At 43.9% G+C, this 19,416-nt stretch overlaps 1 protein-coding gene and 1 pseudogene across 11 annotated transcripts in view; both read right to left on the bottom strand.

Annotated features, from left to right (window-relative positions):
- Positions 1–15,844, bottom strand: part of SEPTIN11 (septin 11) — an 88,253-nt gene extending 72,409 nt beyond the window's left edge. For all 11 annotated transcript variants that reach the window (XR_013446392.1, XR_013446393.1, XM_078068809.1 and 8 more), the window contains exon 1: positions 15,660–15,844. Coding sequence is in view for 9 of the 11 variants with exons in the window: in XM_078068809.1 (XP_077924935.1) it covers positions 15,660–15,686 (27 nt within the window). In the remaining 2 variants the exon portion in view is untranslated. The remainder of the gene's footprint in view (positions 1–15,659) is intronic.
- Positions 10,066–10,842, bottom strand: LOC144381257 (mitochondrial import receptor subunit TOM5 homolog pseudogene; annotated as a pseudogene).
- Positions 15,845–19,416: the final 3,572 nt, after the last annotated feature.

The following is a 19,416-nucleotide window of genomic DNA, read 5'->3' as shown; positions in this document are numbered from 1 at the left end:
ACCTGCTACTCATACTAATTTTTTACCCTCTTTGCTGAAAATAGGTCCAATATTTTCCTAATCAGGTCACAGTCATTTTACAAGCCTTAATAGTTTCTTGTTTTTACCCTTCATGAAAAGGACAGTGAGTGTGATTTGACAAAACATCTCCCTAAATCTTGTTCTTAGCCCTAACGTGGATTCAAATATTTCCTGTCAAGTGGAGATAAGAAAGCTCATTTCAAAGGAGTATTATTTGCAAAAAATGGCATAAATCCTGAGTTGCAGCAACATTAACACGTAGGGTATTAACCAACTATTCACTATCTCTAGGAACCATGCAAAAAAGTAAATTGGACTAAGCTGCAATGTAGATGATGAGATTAGACGTAGCTCTTCCTGCTCTCCCAGGAATGTGGTTAACAAAAGTCCAAGAGAACACAAAGGGCAGACTCTATTGGAGACTTGTCCATGGAAAAGGAATGGCATCCTGTTGCAACAGTAGGCTTGCAGTTGTTCAGAATGTTGCTGAAATTTTTAATAGCTCTTATTCTAAAGCATATCATCTTTTTCCATCAATAAAACAGCTGAGCCAAGGCCTGGGAGCATTTCTGATGATACAAGTACCTTTTACCATCACAAATTCATTCCCCTTAAATCCTGAGATCCTAAGTAGAGTTCCAAATTTAGAATATACATATTCTGCAGTCTATCATGAGGAAGAAAATCATTATTAGCTCCTAAATCCAACTACAAAAGTGCAGTAACAATTCTTGCTTTATGCTGTGAAGTAAAAATGCACTTTTAAATACCACTGATGCAAGCATTATTTCCTGCAATGTATCTACATGACCAAAATGTGCTTGCTACAGGGTAGGTTTCTTTTATAAACAGAAATACAGAAAGTAAACAGGCATTTCCTATAAAAATGTACACCAGTAACGGACATAAATTCTCAAAAGAGAAAAATTTTACGTTAATTACAAAAAAACATTTCTCTCCAACAAGAGTATCTGCAATACCTCAAATAGACTTAGAAAAAAAAAACATGTCTGCTCTAAAAGAGGTTCTAAGAGTCTGCCGTTTTAAAAAGTGGGTAGGAGACTTAGTTCCGCAGGTTTTACCTCAGCCAGTCAGCTGATCTGGCAAGTGTGGTATGACAAAGTGCTGGACCACTCAAGGGGAGCTCAAAACAAGCTGCTACTCTCTGGAATTAAACATTCTGAGGAGACTGGGCTAAAACCAAAAATAAACCTCAGTTTGCTTTCTTTCTTTTTTTTTTTTAAAGATTTTTATTTATTTGACAGAGAGAGACACAGCGAGAGAGGGAACACAAGCAGGGGGAGTGGGAGAGGGAGAAGCAGGCTCCCCGCGGAGCAGGGAGCCGGATGCGGGGCTCGATCCCAGGACTCTGGGATCATGACCCGAGCCGAAGGCAGACGCTTAACGACTGAGCCACCCAGGCGCCCCTCTCAGTTTGCTTTCCACCTTTAAAGATTCTATGACTCTATAACACTGCTGGCATTCAATGAAGCTCAATGATAAAAAATGCGTATGAATGTTTAAATTATCCATGAACCCAAAGTTCAATAAAAGCACACGTAAGCGAGCTTGGTGCAGTAACTGTTCCATCTATAGGCTCATGCTTAGCATTTCATGATGATGATGATGATGATGATGGGGATAAAATACCTCAAACACAGAATATCACTCATCTATAGACTCATTACCTATCTTTGTCAAACCATAAATTTTACCATCCATACACTTGAAGGCTTTTTTTTTTTTTTAAAGTCACAAAGCCACCTGAAAATCCCTGAATACCTCTTTCTGATGCCATGCTCCTCCTAACCCCCAGGTCACCAGCTTAGCTCTTAAAATGAGATCAGGCTGTGCCTGGAATTTACTTCAAAATAGTTTGGGGGGTTGAGGGGTGCCTGGCTGGCTCAGTTGGTACAGCGTGTGACTCTTGATATCAGGGTTGTAAGTTCAAGCAGTTGGGTATAGAGATTACTTTAAAAATAAAATCTTGGGGCGCCTGGGTGGCTCAGCTGGTTAAGCCTCTGCCTTCGGCTCAGGTTACGATCCCAGGGTCCTGGGATTGAGTCCCACATCGGGCTCCCTGCTCAGCGGGGAGCCTGCTTCTCCCTCTCCCTCTGCCGCTCTCCCAGCTTGTGCTCTCTGGCTCTCGCTCTGTCAAATAAATAAATAAAATCTTAAAAATAAATAAAATAAAATAAAAATCTTAAGAAACAAACAAAATAGGGGCACCTGGGTGGCTCAGTCGTTAAGCATCTACCTTCAGCTCAGGTCATGATCCAAGGGTCCTGGGATTGAGCCCCGCATCGGGCTCCCTGCTTGGCTGAAAGCCTGCTTCTCCCTCTCCCACTCCCCCTGCTTGTGCTCCCTCTCTCGCTCTCTCTGTCAAATAAATAAAAAAAATATTTTAGGGCGCCTGGGTGGCTCAGATGGTTAAGCGTCTGCCTTCGGCTCAGGTCATGATCCCAGGGTCCTGGGATCGAGTCCCGCATCAGGCTCCTTGCTCAGCAGGGAGCCTGCTTCTCCCTCTCCCTCTGCCTCTCCCTCTGCTTGTTCTCTCTCCGTCTCTCTCGCAAATGAATAAATAAAAATCTTTTAAAAAAAAATTAAAAAAAAATTTTAAAAAATGAGAAATATCAGATTTTTTTAAACTTATTTTTTTTTAAGATTTATTTATTTATTTGAGAGAGCGAGAATGAGAGAGAGAGAGAGTACATGAGAGGGGGGAGGGTCAGAGGGAGAAGCAGGCTCCTTGCTGAGCAGGGAGCCCGATGCGGGACTCGATCCCAGGACTCCGGGATCATGACCTGAGCCGAAGGCAGTCGTTTAACCAACTGAGCCACCCAGGCGCCCAAGAAATATCAGATTATAAATACTTCTAGACCATAACTCCTAAAGCTAACTATCCCATATGGTAGCCACTAGCTACATGTGGCTATTTAAATTTAAACACACATTAATTATAATTAAACAAGATAAAAAATCTAACTCTATGGTTGCACAAGCCCCATTTCAAGTGTTCAATAGCCACATACAGCTGGTGGCTACCATACTGGACAATGCAGTAATAGAACATTTCCATCATCTCAGAAAAGTTCTGACAGCATTATTCTGCAGACTACGGTGGTCTCTCCATTTGGAAAGAAGGTATAAACAATAGTTAGAAGACTTGACCTTAAGATCGTTACTGTTTATCTTGGGCAAGTGTGAGTCCTGATCCATCAAATAAGAGCTGAAGGGGTTGGGTTCAAGAACAATATCTAACCAAACTATCTCACAAGAAAATCATGAACATCAGTGTTTACCCACTGAAATCTAATCACCAGGAAACTGTGTGGAATTGCACAACTTCAATTAGGACATCACTGCAGTAGGTGCAAGGAGTTCAGCAGCAAAGCCAATGTGCAAATTAGCAACAACATTCCAAATGTATATTTAAAGACAAAAAGAAAAAAGAAAGAAACCTGAAAAATAATTCCAGTTTAGTTTGAGAAATGGAGAAATCATATGCTTCAGTATTCAATTTTTTAAGTTTTCTCCTCCCACCCCCTTTATTTTGGAAAATAAAAAACAAAAACAAAAAAACTAAGGACTAGATAAGGCATTTAAAACAAAGAGGTATGTAACAAACAATCACATCATTGCAACAGGAGGAGGTACAATCCTATATTGCTCACCCCTACAAAAGTCAGACCAAACTTCAGAGTGAGAGCACAGGTAACAAATTTTGGGAAAATTGGACAATGAATTTTTTTGGCTTGTGGTGTTTCCAAGCATGTCCCCTACATTATTAGAAAATGCCTCTGGGATAGGCTCAAAGTGAAGAGATGATGTGAACAACTCCAATGAGTTGAAGAATTCTCAGGCAGATACTTAAGTTAATCTGGGCCCTTAAAATTGCTCAATATTATTAACTCACTAAAAGTTGCTTCAAAAAATTTTACCTCATTTTTTCCCAATCTATGCAGTGTAAGCTACAAAATTTCTCTTTTTCAAAAAGAGTTTTAAACTTTGGCCCAAGTTCACAGTTCATGTATCAAAAACATATTTCCCCCATACACTCTGTATCTAGTTTCTAGATTATAAAATATGTAATTGACTTGAAATGGGTACATTAAAGAAGTTACAGAACAAAGTACAAACAAAGTAGGAGTTATACACTCAGAGACAAGCACTTCCATCCAGAGAGTTTGGGTTCCACTCCAAGATGTAGAAATGAAAATTATAGAAAAGATTACATGACGTATCCAGTTTTCTTCTTTTCTGAGCCTAGCTTTTGACAACAGTCTGAAGTCTTCCCTCCTACAAATACTAAGACCCTGATTAAAGAAAGATCAGTTTGTTCTCAGCATATTTTTTTTAAGTCCAAAGTAATTTGGTATGTTACAAAGTAACATTCATGCTCCCTCATTTGCATAAGGTAAAAGAGCCCCAAACCAGGAAACAAGGTGTCTTCATCAAAATGCAGGGTCCTTAGACAAGGGCTTACATGCATGCAGCTATTTGCGGAAGTGATCCAAAAGAACAGGAGTGGAGACTAAGAAGGATAAAACAGGGAAGGAGGCACAGCCACCCTAAATGTATATATTCGGAGCTGATCACCCCTGTGGACTGGGGCTGGGGCCCATGTGGGACCCTCTGAGGAGCCATACATATTGTGCCTCAGAATTGTCAAAGTTAGTGACAAAAGAGAGAAATATTTGTCCACCAGCTTCCATCCTCCACCAGGCAAGTGTTGGCCCATGGGATGGAAACATTCTTGGACATCCAGATGTGCACACAGGTCAAAATAACTAGGCAGAACCCAGGTGACTACAGCAGAGAAGTCTGGGGCAGAAAGCTATAGATACGTGGTCTACATCTGCCTGAAATTCACATAGCAACAGCATGGATTAAAAGGTGGACTGAGAGAAAGTGGGCTGGCACAAGTCTTATCCAAAGGACCAATTTTTACTCAGTCATATGTTTATTAATGGGGGGCTGCACAACACAGTCTCTTCCCTTAAATCTGATAACATAGGCTAAGAATGCATGAATGTAGTCAGGGTTAGCAGAACAAATGCTTGTGGTAATGAGAGATTTTTTAAAAAAACATTCACAACTATATCTGATCATCCCTATTTGTTTTAAATAGGAGCTTAAAGAAAGTGGGGGTGGTGCAGAGACGCCAGAACACTAAGGGTGACACACAAGTGTTGCAGGGGATCACTGCCGCAGGAATTCAGAGAGGGAAAAATTACCACAAACTTGGATTGGCGAGTCAAGGCTTCAAGGAGAGGGTAGATTGGATCTGTGCCTCCAAGGTGTGCTCTGATTAGAAAAAGGGAGGACTGCATTTCAGGTGGGTGAGAGGAGAAGGGGCAAATGCTCACTCCCTACCTGGGATGGGGTGGGTTGGCAGTTCTGCTTGGATCCCAGGCTTTGGTATAAAATCATTATTATTTCCATATTCATTTCCTTTTTATTGAGGATGAATGTTTCATGCATCACTGCAAATACTTTCTGTGTCTTATTTAATCCTATAAATGTTTGAGGAAGGTACTATTATTATTTTACAGCTAACAAATGGGAGGTACACAAGGTAAGTAACTTGCCTAAGGTCACAAAGGTGGTTAAGTGGCAGAGCTGATACGCAAGCAGTCTGGCTCCAGAGCCTATGTTCTTAACCAAAATGTGATATAGTACTACTGCCTCTCAGCGACAGAAAACAAAGCAAGGAAAAGAAGGGTGCCATCTGATGCATCTGCATTTAAGAACAGATGGGCTGGGAAAGGACAGATTTGGAAGCATCCCAAGGGAAATAATTCTGTCAAGCAGCTGGAAGTCCTAATGGCCTCAAAACCATTTCCCAGAGAGTACAGTCCCAGAGCTGGGGCCACCACAGAACAGCACAGAGGTCTTTCAGAAGGTCACCACCCAACCCTTACTTAGTGAGGATGCTACTGGAAGCTCATTGTGAGTGAACAATAGGAATAATCACATCCTCTGCCTTCAATTCATCCTAGCTGCTTAACACACTCTTTCTCATCATTCTGTCATGTCCAACTGGAATCAGAGTAGGACAAAGGCAGTGAAAAAAATCATTATGGACTGGGAACAATATTAAAAAATAATAAAGACCTTTGGCTCTAAAGTAGATGCCCTGACTAGGATGGTATAATGAAGTCTTAGGATTCAAAATGTTTCCTGCCCTCTGTAGAAGAGGATTTACTTCCCCATCCCATGGCCCTCAAGCTTGGTCAAGTGACTGGCAGAGCCACTCTTTGCAGGATTATCCATCTCATCTTGTTGAACTTAGGAATGACAATTTACTTTGGCCAATGAAGCTTGTGTAGAAGTAAGTGATCCATGTAAGAACTTGATAGTTCAGGGTTCAGCATCTTTTTCCTCTGCCACCAGACTGGCAAGGTCCAGATAGAGGACCTGGATCCTAGGGTCAATACAGCAAGGAGATCTCAGAGGACAGAACAAAGACTGTGGGTGAGAAATAAACCTTTGCTGTGTAAGCCACCAAAATTTGGGACCAATGTATTACCTGAGCAAAATGTAGTCTAAAAAACTGACACAAACGGTAGATCTGTATGTATGTTGGTCTAAGAGCCTTGGCTCTAAGCCTAGCCCCCCCCCAGTAGCTGGCTGTACCACATCACATTAGGTAAATGTTAGCTTCTTTGTTCCTCAGTTTTCTTGTCTATATTACTTCTTGGGAATTTTGTTAAGGATAAAATAAGATAAATATCTTGGCAGTGATTTAAATAGAAATTTAAAAATCAAGATGCCAAGAAGGCTTTCTGTGCACAGAGGTTTTTAGGGTTTTTTTTTAACTGTATTATAGTTGATATACAATGCTACATTAGTTTCAGGTACACATCACAGTGATTCAACAGCTCCGTACATTAAGCTATGCTTACCGTAAATGCAATTCCCATCTGTCACCACAGAACACCATTACAATATTATTGGCTATATTCCCCATGCGGCACGTTTCATCCCTGTGACCTATCCACTCTGAAATTGGAAGTCTGCACCTCAACTCTGTCACCTATTTTGCCCATCCCCCCACCCCTTCCCCTCTGGCAACCACCGGTTTGTTCTCTGTATTTACAACTCTGGTTTTTTGTGTGTTCATTCATCTTGTTTTTTAGGTTCCACATAAGTGAAACCATATGGTCTTTGTCCTTCTCTGATGACTTATTTCACTTAGTATAACACCTTCTAGGTCCATCCATGTTGTCACAAATAGTAAGATCTCATTCTTTTGTATGGCTGAATAATGCTCCACTGTATATATATGCCACATATCCTTTACCCATCCATTTATCAGTGGACACTTAAGTTGCTTCCATATTTTGCCTACTGCAAATAATGCTGCAATAAACTTAAGGGTGCATATATCTTTTCGAATTACCATATTTATTTTCTCTGGGTAAATACCCAATAGTGGAATTACTGGATCATATAGTATTTCTATTTTTAATTTTTTGAGGAACCTCCATACTGTTTTCCACAGTGGTTGCACCAATTTACATTCCCGGCAACAGTGCATGAAGGTTCATGAAGGTTCCTTTTTCTCTATATCCTTGCCAATACTTGCCATTTCTTGTTGTTTTGATACTAGCCATTTTGAGAGGTGTCAAGTAATACCTCATTGTGGTTTTGATTTGCATATCCTTATGATTAGTGATGTTGAGTATCTTTTCATGTGTCTGTTGGTCATCTGCATGTCTTCTTGGAAAAATATCTTTTCAGGTCCTCTGCCCATTTTTTAATTGGGTCTTTTTTTTTTCTTTCTTTTTTTTTGCTGTTGAGTTGTGTAAGTTCTTTATATATTTTGGATATTAACCCCTTATCAGCTATTTAATTTGTACATATATTCTGCCATTCAGCAGGCTGCCTTTTAGTTTTGTTGATGGTTTCCTTTGCTGTGCAAAAGATTTTTATTTTGGTATAGTCCCAACAGTTTACTTTTGCTTTTCTTTCCTTTGCCTTTAAGAGACATATCTAGAAAACTGCTGCTAAGGTCAATGTCCAAGAGATTACTGCTTGTTTTCTTTAAAGAGTTTTATGGTTTCAGGTCTTACATTTAGGTCCTTAATCCATTTTAAATTTATTTTTGTGTATAGTATAAGAAAGTGGTCCAGTTTCATTCTTTTGCAAGTAGCTGTCTGGTTTTCTTAACACCATTTATTGAGAAGATTGTCTTTTCCCCATTGTGTATTCTTGCCTCCTTTATCATAGATTAATTGGCCATATAAGTGTGGGTTTATTTCTGGGTTCTCTATCCTGTTCCATTGATCTGTGTCTATGTTTGTGTCAGTACCATAATGTCTTAATTACCATAACTTTGTAGTATATCTTGAAATCTGGGATTGTGATACCCCCAGCTTTGTTCTTCTTTCTCAAGGCTGCCCTGGCTATTTGGGGTGTTTTGTGATTCCATACAACTTTTAGGATTATTTGTTCTAGTTCTGTGAAAAATACTACTGGTATCTTGATAGGGATTGCACTCAATCTATAGATTGCTTTGTGTAGTATGGATGTTTTGACAATATTAATTCTTCCAATCCATGAGCATGGTATATCTTTCCATTTGCGTCATCTTCAACTTCTTTCATCTCTTAAAAAAATTAAAAAATCAAGATGCTGAGCAGGCTTTCTGTGCACAGAGGGTTTTGGTTAAGCCTTTTTCTTTCAACAGCAGGTCTGAGTAAATTTAATGGGCACACTTAATGAGACTCACAAAATTTATATTGACATGAAAACGATACACAAAGGGATGAAGTGAATGAAAGAGGTGTTAAGTCTTAAGAAAACCCAGGCTTTTAACAGACTTTTTTCCTACTTTCATAGTATCCAAAGGGTTTTTAATTTTCTTTATGGAGAACACTGATTGACACTTGCAGTCCAAGATAGGAGGAGTCCTGCCATTTTCCTACCCTTCAGGACTCAGTCGCTTCAAAGTTTAAGAAAACGAGAATTTGTAGTTCCACATCGAGGAAGGCCTCAATATAGAAGACTAGACAGAGGAAGACCTATGTTGGGAATGTTGTCACTGGACCCCACCTCCTCTTTGTGTGCTTCCTCAGTCTTCACTTCCTCTATTCTTAAGGGTGCAATTTGGTCATGAAAGGAATCAACTCTGCTATCCTTTTTCATTTCGCCTCTATTCTATTGAATCCTAAAGAATTCATACTCTACAGACTTTCAAGGTCTTCTATCAACCAATTCCAAGAATCTGGAGATTTCCTAAGTTGGGGCAAAGGGGTGCATAGGATATAAAATATTTTAAAAACTGGGTAGAGGGGCGCCTGGGTGGCTCAGTCCTTAAGTGTCTGCCTTTGGCTCAGGTCATGATCCCAGGGTCCTGGGATCGAGCCCCGCATCGGGCTCCCTGCTCCGCGGGAAGCCTGCTTCTTCCTCTCCCATTCCCCCTGCTTGTGTTCCCTCTCTCGCTGTCTCTCTGTCAAATAAATAAATAAAATCTTTAAAAAAAAAAAAAAAAAACTGTGTAGAAAATATACACGTCTTCAATAATGCACTGCATGATCTGTTCTCCCCCCACCTGCCTAGACTCACATCTGTCCACTCCCCCTAACCCACCCTGAATGCTGATGTCATAGCTGGATTTTCTTAAGAGGCTCCACCTCACACCCAGAGCTTTGCACATGCTATTCCCTTGGCTTGGCACACTTTTCCACCTCACCTTTCTTACTCATCCTACTGCTTACTCATCCTTCCAAGAAATTTAAAGAGCAGCAGGGATGGCATCTCAAATACTCAACATCATAACTTCAGCACCTGCTAAGAGAAAGAATGGAAAAAATATCTGATGAAGCAGATGGATTAGGAAGCTAAGAATATTGTTGATATGTTTAGGTTGTTGGGGGTTGTTTTGTTTTTCAATTTCTAAGCTATCTGTATTATTGTGATTCTACTTCTATAAGAAAAAATTATGAAATCATAAATTCATCCCGAAGTAATGTTACTTAATTATCAAAACAAATAGGTACACTTTTTTTTTTGTTGTTGCAGACATAATTCCCTTATAATTAATACTTGCTAGAGAATGGAGTTTGACCTTACTTATAATTATATCAACATTCCCAGAGGCTGAACACCACAGGCATATGGGTGTATTATCACTACAAAATGTCTTTACTTCACAAGTAGTTTTAAATTTTAGCTATGAAGGTCAGTTACCAGAACCAAATTTGTTCTTAACAAGTAGAATTTTTACATCTATTCAATCAAAGAGTCTCTTACAACTTTCTGGGCCTATTCATTTGCAGATAGTAGAAACTGTAACTGGGTTCTTCACATCATGCATGCACATGTGATGCCCATCTTCATACACTGTCCAATTTCTTTAGGATAAAAGGTGTGACTCATAGCAGGGCCACATAGATGAGGAAGCTCATGAGGTGGAGATCACATCCTCAACACATCTTCCCTTTCATCTCCTCAGGGTCCAGCACAAGGCCCTTTATTGGGAACATCTCAGCTTTGCTTTTCCAGCCTCCAGCTGCCAGCTCAGCTCTTCTCAGAGGCCTACACTTTATGTTGTGTTATATGTATTTTTATCACAATTTTTAAAATGCAAAAAAAAAAAAAAAAGGAGGGGGGCATGAACAAAGCTTCTTCTTGTCGGGTACCAAAGACATTCTTTTTGGAGCATGAAGCCTTTTCAACCTCTTCACCTCAGCCTGCGCCCTCCATCAACACATCACACTCAATCCCACACAGTCATAGTTCAGCAGGGGGAGAGAATGCATCCACACAGGTCAGCTTCCTGAACCCTTTGACTTGAACAAGGCACTCACACTCACTGGCATAGATCCTAAAAAAGATGGTTCTAATGCCTTGGTTCCAATTATATAAGGGTACAGACTCCTGATTTCTACCTCAGATCAGGCCTATGATGATGCAAATTTGATTTCATATCACCCAGGAAATTCTTTTTAGAAGCCTGTCTCTATCACCTTAGCCCAGGTATTGTTTTTATGTTTTACAGTGGTTGCATTGATGGGCTGCCAGCAGGCCTGAGTGGGTCAGAGGTGGTACTGTTTAGTTGAAGAGAGTTTTCTGTCAGTCTGGATTTAAAAAACAGCAACAACAACAACAAAAGGGGCTATCAATTAAATTGTTAAGTAGGTCTCCTTGGGGAACAGGATAGAAGCTTTAGATCTTCTGGGTCTTTGCTTAAATAATGGTTCTTCTTCACTGAGCCCAGTTAAGACAGGTCTAACTAGCACTATGAAAGACAGTTTTCAATAAATTATATAAAATCCAACAAAGCTTCTACCCACCCCACCCCCAATCAAGTTTAAGGTCCTATAAAGAGAAACACTGGCATAGAAAGTTCTGATTGTAGCCTGCCCCACACAGAGTCTAAACCCGAAGATCATTATCAGCTGTGGCATCATCAGTGGATATAAACACTAGGTCTTCTGGCAATCAATCAAAGTAGGACAACCAAATCATTCATTCCTTTGTCTGGATAAAAACACAGGGTGGCCCCTTTGAAAGCACTAAGCATCTGGTTCCTACATTATGTGAGTGTCCCAACAGACAGGGTCTACCAGGCACACAGTTTGGTTTCTAAGTTGCAGTTTACACGAGATAGGTTATGCTCACCTGTGTAAATCTCACACAGTCGATGAAAATACACTAACAGTCTAGGAGCTCTTATATCAGGATGGTGGGAAATGGGTAGTTTCGTTCTTTTAATCAATTCCATGGGTCTGTTTTTCATTGTCATGTAAACACATCATTTTTAAAGAAGATATCTTAAAAGATAAAATCTATAGCTTTCAAAAGATTTAAGGAGAGATTACTGTACCTCAAACACTTCCTTCATTCTTTAATAATTGCTTATAGAGCCTCAATGTGTATCATTTATACCACTTACTTAAGAGTTTTTTTTTTTAAACTCCCCCCTAGATGACAGCCCCTTTATCATTTAGATAGCCACCCCCTGGACATTTCTTAGCTCCATTAATCTTTCTCCAGGTAGAAAAGAGCCAGAGCCCTCCACACGGAGGGCTACAACCTCAAGATGTAACTGGCAATTTTATAACAAGGAAAAATAACATTTCATTGTCAGTCCCCACCCTCCTGCTGAAAACAGATCATATCTTCAGGAACTGTCTATGATTCCCAGACAAGATCTTTACCTGCATCATAATTGTTGACTCAGCAATAGGCACATAATTTCTTTTCTCCCTAAATGGCTTACATACTCCACTGAAGCTCATCACTTTAATACACATGGACACTAAATCTCAGAATAAAAGCTCCAGGTAGAAAGAGAATTTTCTCTCTTGTCCACTGCTGTAACCCTGGCTCCTAGTACAGTACCTAGCATACAAGAGGTGCTCAATTAATAGTTTTACATGAGTGAATGAACTTGGCTTTCCATTTCTTTTGGCTCAACAGATAAAAGAACAATTAAATGTGTTTCTTGAAGGATATCATGGAAACTCTCCACAACCGGAAAAGTTTAAATACATACCTTCTGTTAGGGATAAAGTAGGAAATATTTCTACATTGGGAACAAGGCTGAACCAAATAACCTCTTTAAGTTCCTTTCACCTCCTCGACTCTGTAACTTGAACATCACACCTTAAGAGAGAGTGGATCAGCTATATAAAGCCTGATTCCCAGGTACAGCAAATTACCATGCTCTGTTTAAAATAAAAATAATAGCTGCCCTGGGACTTGGATGCAAAAATACTAACTCATTCAAAATGTGGACACATCCCTAGGGGAGAAATGCTCTTGCTAATCATTAGTTACATTCTGGGAACAGCAGATGCGCTTCAGGGTCTTCTCAGAGCCAAGCACCAAGACCATCCACGAGAAAATGGAGAAGCTAGGGGTTGAGATGAGAGCAGAAATAAACAGTATCATGCTAAACTGAAGCCTCTGTGTTTTCCAGCCAACAAATCCACTTAAGAAACATCTGAATTGAGCCTTAAGGTTTAAATGGTTATAACTGAATATAACCACTTCATAAGACAGAAAATACTGCATCTGACATAGAAGGACTTTTCTCCAGTAAAATCTTGTATTTACCTAGGACGTCACACGAAGACGTTCAAGTTTAAGAAAACCCAAAATTATGAGAGCAAATTATTCTAATTGAACTTTCCTTCAATCTGGATGGGAGAGGCAGTTTATAGGGAAAGGAGTCTGTTCATGTTTTCCTAAACAACTTAAAAAAAAAAAAAGTCTAATTCTATACGAGTAACTAGGGAAACTCCAAATCAATTTTGGAATGATTCCTTTCTCTCAACACACCCTTCCATTTGTTCAAATCAGAGAATAGATAAAGGAATAGGAGGGGCAGAGGATTCTAGAATGAAAGATGTAGTGTTGATCCCTTGGAGCTGGGTTTGGAGAAATATTCTGCCTTCACCGGGATTGTTTTGAAGACATAACTACAGGCACCACAGTTAAAACAAGAGCTGAATGAACAAAGTGAAACAATTCAACAATTCCTTGGAAATGTATGAAAAGACTTTTCAACTCTGTAGTCAACTCTTGATCACTCATACCACAACTCAGTCCCAAAAAAGTCTTGTTTTTAACTGTAATTTAATCTTAATTCCAGTGACAACAGGGAATGTGCAGAGAAAGCAGTTACCTCCTCTGTACACATACACTTTTAAAAATCTCCTCTATTATTTGAATAAGAGAGGTCTTACACAAGAATTCTGTGGGATTAAGCTCACATCTGGTTGGCAGACCTGGTGTTGGATATGATCATGGCCGCACAGCTAAATCTTAAATCCACATACTGTTCCCATTTAACTGACATATATGAACTAACTAATTTATAGAAAATGTGCAGCAAATTATTTATTCCACCTCCCCCAGGCCTCAAGAATGCACCGGCAATAGGCGTTACTGAACACTACCCCACCCCCCGAATTTGCATTCCTAGACGATCTCCAATTATCTAAAGTAGATATTGTTATTTTAGTTATCGGAATCTGTGCCCTGGAAATAAGTATAGTGTGGGTACGGGGGAGAGAGGTGGGAGTAATTTAATCAGATAAACTTGACCTTTCTGGGCCTCAATTTCCTCACCAGCAAAATAAAGGGATTAGCATAGCCTATGTAAATTCCCTCTGTAACAATCCACGACCACTAATTATCAAGAGCACAACTTGTGTGCAAGAGGAGACCTGAATTCTTAAGAGTATGTCATTAAATATTAGGGTATCAAACGCTTAAAAGACGCACAGTTACACTTCAATATGACCACAGTACATTGTGACTGTGGAGAACGTCTTTGAAAACACCTCGGCAGCAGAGCCACCAAACCGCGTTAGAACAAGCAGAGGGTCCCCGCGAACTTCCCCGGGCGAGGTGGGGGCAGGGGCGGCAAAAGGCGCCAGTATCTGGAGAGGACTTAGAGGAAGACCTGGGAGTCAGGGCACAGCCTTGCATTCCCGGGACTTCAGAGCCTCCAGTATCTCTGTAAGACTTTCATGCCTAACTACAAGACCTCTGAAGCCACCACCTGCAGCTACCCAGTTGTGGCAAGGAGATGAGAAAAGGAAAAGGGGACGGTAGAGCGGGAAAAACCTCGCTAGAGGCGCCCCCAATACCAGCGGTGAGAAAGTGGACTTTGAACATCGACAAAGAAATGGGGAAAGAGAAAGAGGACTCCGCCTTTCCCACCCGGCTCTGCTCCTTTCAGTAAAAAGGAACCGCCGCCGCCCCTTCCCCCCCCCCCCCCCGCCCGCATTTCACTCGGGGATGCGGAGCACCGACTGAGACCGCACCCTCAAAGTCCGGCTCCAAGTCGCGAACTGTCTTGCACCCCAGAAGGCGCGGCCCCTGTCCGGCCCGCGAACTCGGGGCGGGGGCATCCCCTCGATCCGAGCCGCCGGGCACCCGGGTCTCCACGCACCCGCCCGCCCTTCCTCTTCCTCGCGCCCCCGCCTCCTCGGTTCGCCACCCCTGGTCTTCCAACCGAAGAGCATTTTAATACTTCCACCCACCACGACAAGGGGGCCTTGTGAAAACTTTGTGTGTGTATCTAGGGCTTTTGTCCACATCCTGGGCAGGGCCGGGTCAGCCGGGTGGGTGCCTGGGGGCGTCCGAGATCTCACAATGCACTGGGGAAGCCACCATGGAAATCCCACCCTTTTATTTTTCACCCGCTTCTACAGCCGTGTGACAGCGCGCTCGGGCGAACAATTCCCATGCCCTGGTAGCCCCCTCGGCGAGGGGGAGCCGGGAGGAAACCCCCGCTCTCGGCGCCTGTCTCGACTGTCACGAGAGGAAAGGTGTGCTCGCGGAGAGGGAGGCAGGCAGGCGAGAAACACCATGGCTAAAAGAATCCCTTTAAAGGGAAAATAGGAAAGGGGTCCTTTCTCTCCCACATCTCCGGAACCGGGGCGCGACTAGGCGATACACTGTTGCATCACGTAGTAGACCAGCCAGCCTCTGGTCTCCTAGCCCTCCCCTCAGCTCCAGACTCGCGCCCAATCTCATGCACACACCCACAGCCGCCACCATCCCGAGCCCCCGCCCGGGCCCCCGTATTCCCCGCCGGCACCCGCCCGAAAGCGGGGACCACCCAGCGCCGGAGGAGCCGCCCGCAAGGAAAGCGAGGCCCCAGCACTCACAGACGGTCTCCCCACGGCCACGGCCATCGCGGCTGCAGCTCCGACTCCGGCTGCGCCTGGGTGCTCTACGCCAACACTGGCTGTCGCTCCGGCTCCGGCTCGCCTCCCCCGCGCCTCCCTCGCGGCTGCGCTCTGCTAGCACCCGGCTACCGCTCGCAGCCAGCAGCATCTGCTCCCCCCACGCCGCCGCCCCTCCCGCTTTATTAGAGCAACATGGCCACCCGCCTGGAAGGGACCATTTGCTTCCCTAGGAAGGGGTGTGAGTCTGCGCGCCGGGGCTGAGGCTGTGGGAGGGGGGATGACGCGCGGGCCTCCAGCCGGGGTCAGCCGGCCCAAGCCGCCGGGCTCGTCCTCCGCGAAAGCAGCCGTGGGCCCCCAGACGACCCTCTCCGGTGCCACCGAGACTCCCCCAGCCTGTACTCTGGCCGCCACCCCCCACTCCACCACGTGCTGGAGTCCGAGTAAAATCCTGGGCGCGGAGGTCCCAGCCTCGGGTCCCGCCACGCGCTTCACGTTGCGGACAGCTGGCGAGGCTGCGGAGAGGTTGAAGGGACAGTGGGGCAAGACAGGTCCGCGGGGACATCATCTCGCGGAAAGTTAGCCCAGGGCAGGCACGCTTCACCCGGAGGAACCGGTTTGGAAGGGCTGCGGGCCACCAGGGAGAGCGGTGGGCGACGGAGGTGGGGCCGGGCAGACCCTCCCCCATCCCCCCAGGGAAGCGTGGCCCTTCCTCGGTTCTTCTCTTCATAAGGGAGAGACCAAAAGGCAGGCCGCTGGAAGCTGTCGCCGTAGCGTGCGGCGGGGTGGGGGATCACAGTGGAGAGGAAGAGGCCATAGTAGTCGCTGCTGCGGACAACCCGACTGCTGCCGGCTGGAGAGGAAGAAAAGAACGCCCCCGCTGGAGAATTAACGCAGCTGTTGGCCGCCCTAGAGTGTGGGGCCGAGGTCTTCCCCGGGTGTAACGAGAGCTCGTTGGTCACACGTGGGGGCTCAGCCGACCTTCTCTGATTGCTGGAGACAGACCCGCAGACGCGGAGGCGCGCGGGCGGGATTGCGGCTGGGGGCGCGGCGACCGCGCCAGGCGGGGGCGACTCCGGGCGCGTGGGGCTGGAAATCTCCTCCGCTGTGGGGAAGGACTTTTGCAGCAGATACTGGGGCGTTACTGCATGTCTGTGTGGCGAGCAGAATGGCAGGGTCCTGGCGCGTGCTGGGTGGCGAGGTGTGCCGGAGGTGCTGTAGATTCCCGCGGCCCCTCGTGGAGCGGGAGGGGCGGCCCGCGGGGACAAGGTGACTGAAGATAGCAGCGGGTCGGGGGTGGGGAGCCAGTTGGATGGGAGCGCGGGGAAATGTGGTGAGGCGGTGAAGCGCCGTGATCAGCCCACGCGATTACGCCCTCAGGGAAAACCTGGGCCTATTGAATTAGGTGAAAGACAAACCGCCTCTTGAGATTGAGGCGCCTCAGAGTCTGACCCAAGACCGAGCGCCCAGGTTTCTCCCGGCCTTGCGTCTGCTTCTCTGTCCCCAGTGGGCCGCAGGATCCGAACGCGCCGCCTTTGGCTAAGGCTGAGTGGGCTCCGGGCGAGGGTTCGGCTGCTGCGAAGCAGACGCTGGGTCGCCGGCGGAAGGGTTGAGGGGCTCCGGCTGAGAATCCGGTGAAAGTACTCTCGTGAAAGAAAGATGCGGGTCTCTGAATGGGGACCTGTGCGGTGTGTGGGCGGGCCCAGCCTTGCAGAGCACGAACCTCATCAGTTTCGACCAGTATCTGCCCCTGCTAGACTTCAAATTTGAAGACGAGGACCAACATTTATGTCAAGACTACACAAGGCATTAAGTGTTGAATTAAGATTTCCATGTGGATGGGTGGTAGGCAAAGGGAAGGGGAAGAGAGATATACTTTGATCTGCTGCTCTCTGTATATGGCCATTTTGTTCCTTCTCCCTTAGGGAGGGTGAGACCACAGCACTGCCTACGGACAGGAGGTCTCATGTAAACCCTGTGAAAACACCGCTCCTCACGTTGCCAACCGGATGAAAGGGCAATGGGAGACCAGCTCTCCATTTTGTGTTCTTTTGACCAGACCCGATGGCAGGATTTAATTCATTTTTTTTTTACTTTTATTTAAGTCCTTGGTTTGTAAATGTTTATGTTGAAAACCTCTGATGAGATTAGAAGAATATGAACTCCCTGCTTTTGTGGGTAGGTTAGTTTACTCTCATCACAAAAGCCTAAAGTCACTTATTTCAAACATCTCATCTGTTTGAGGAAAACCTTTTAGGACAAAATCATCAAAATTTACCCCACTTCGGCCTGAGTTTTTTCACTGACAAGTAGCGATGCCTTAAATTCCCTCCTCCTTGTTTTTTATTTGTTTATTTTGGCAGGTAGGCATAAATATATTTAATAAAAATACAATTTAATTACTATTGGCCAAGGAAGGCTAGTTCAGAATGTCATTTCTCATTATGAAGTTATTTAAATATCATTCTACAACCAGACTACCTAGGTTCAAAAATCCTGGCTTTAGGGATGCCTGGGTGGCTCAGTCGGTTAAGCATCTGCCTTCCGATCAGGTCATGATCCTCGCCTCCTGGGATTGAGCCCCTTATCCCCCATCCAGCTCCTTGCTCAGCGGGGAGCCTGCTTCTCCCTTTCCCTATGCTCCTCCCCCTGCTTGTGCTATCTCTGTGTGTCAAATAAATACATAAAATCTTTAAAAAAAAAATCCTGGCGTTACCACTTCATAACTATGTGACCTTGGGCAAGTTACTAACCTTTCAGCACTTTAATTTTCTCATCTTAAAATCTGTTTAATGATAGTTCCTCCCTAATAGAGTTGGTAAGGGATTAGATTACCTTTTTAGACTACCTCTGTGCCCAGCACTGTGGTAGAAACTAAAAAAAATTGTTTTTTTATTTTGGGTTTCTAGATTTATTTTTGTTTATTTTTTATTTTATCATGTTAATCACCATACATTACATCATTACTTTTTGATGTAGTGATTCATTGTTTGCACGTAACACCCAGTGCTCCAGTCAATACCTGCCCTCCTTAATACCCACCACTAGGCTAACCCACCCCCCCACCACCTTCCCCTCTAGAACCCTCAGTTCGTTCCTCAGAGTCCATAGTCTCTCATGGTTCATCTCCCTCTCCGATTCCCCCCTTCATTTTTCCCTTCCTACTATCTTCTTCTTCTTTTTTTTTTTTTAACATATAATGTATTATTTGTTTCAGAGGTACAAGTCTGTGATTCATCAGTCTTACACAATTCACAGCGCTCACCATGGCACATACCCTCCCCAATGTCTATCACCCAGCCACCCCATCCCTCCCACCCCCCAGCACTCCAGCAACCCTGCTTGTTTCCTGAGATTAAGAAACTAAAAATTTTTAAATGCAGGTGCCTCTCTGACTCTTAACCAGTGTGCACAGTCTGCTGAGAGATGGATGTTTAAACAACTCTGATAGAGAAGACAAATCCTACAAAAGATATATGAATTATGGGATTTTAAAGTATAGCAAAAGGACCTATTCACTCTGCCTGTCAGCAGAACAGGAAAGGCTTCACCAAGGAGGTGGAACAGGAAAGCAAGCAAGGAAGACATTGTACTTTGTTCCTTTAGCCCTAGGAGTTGTAACGGCTTCTTAATGTTATGAGTTTTGGGGCGCCTTGCCATCTCTTATTTGTCCCTCTAACTTCTTCAGTGCTTCTCAAATTTTAGTACCTATGAACCACTTAGGGATCCTGTGTAAATG

The sequence above is a fragment of the Halichoerus grypus genome, chromosome 3 (genome assembly GCF_964656455.1).
Source record: "Halichoerus grypus chromosome 3, mHalGry1.hap1.1, whole genome shotgun sequence".
Classification (NCBI taxonomy): domain Eukaryota; kingdom Metazoa; phylum Chordata; class Mammalia; order Carnivora; family Phocidae; genus Halichoerus; species Halichoerus grypus.
This window is presented reverse-complemented; position numbering and strand designations above follow the sequence as displayed.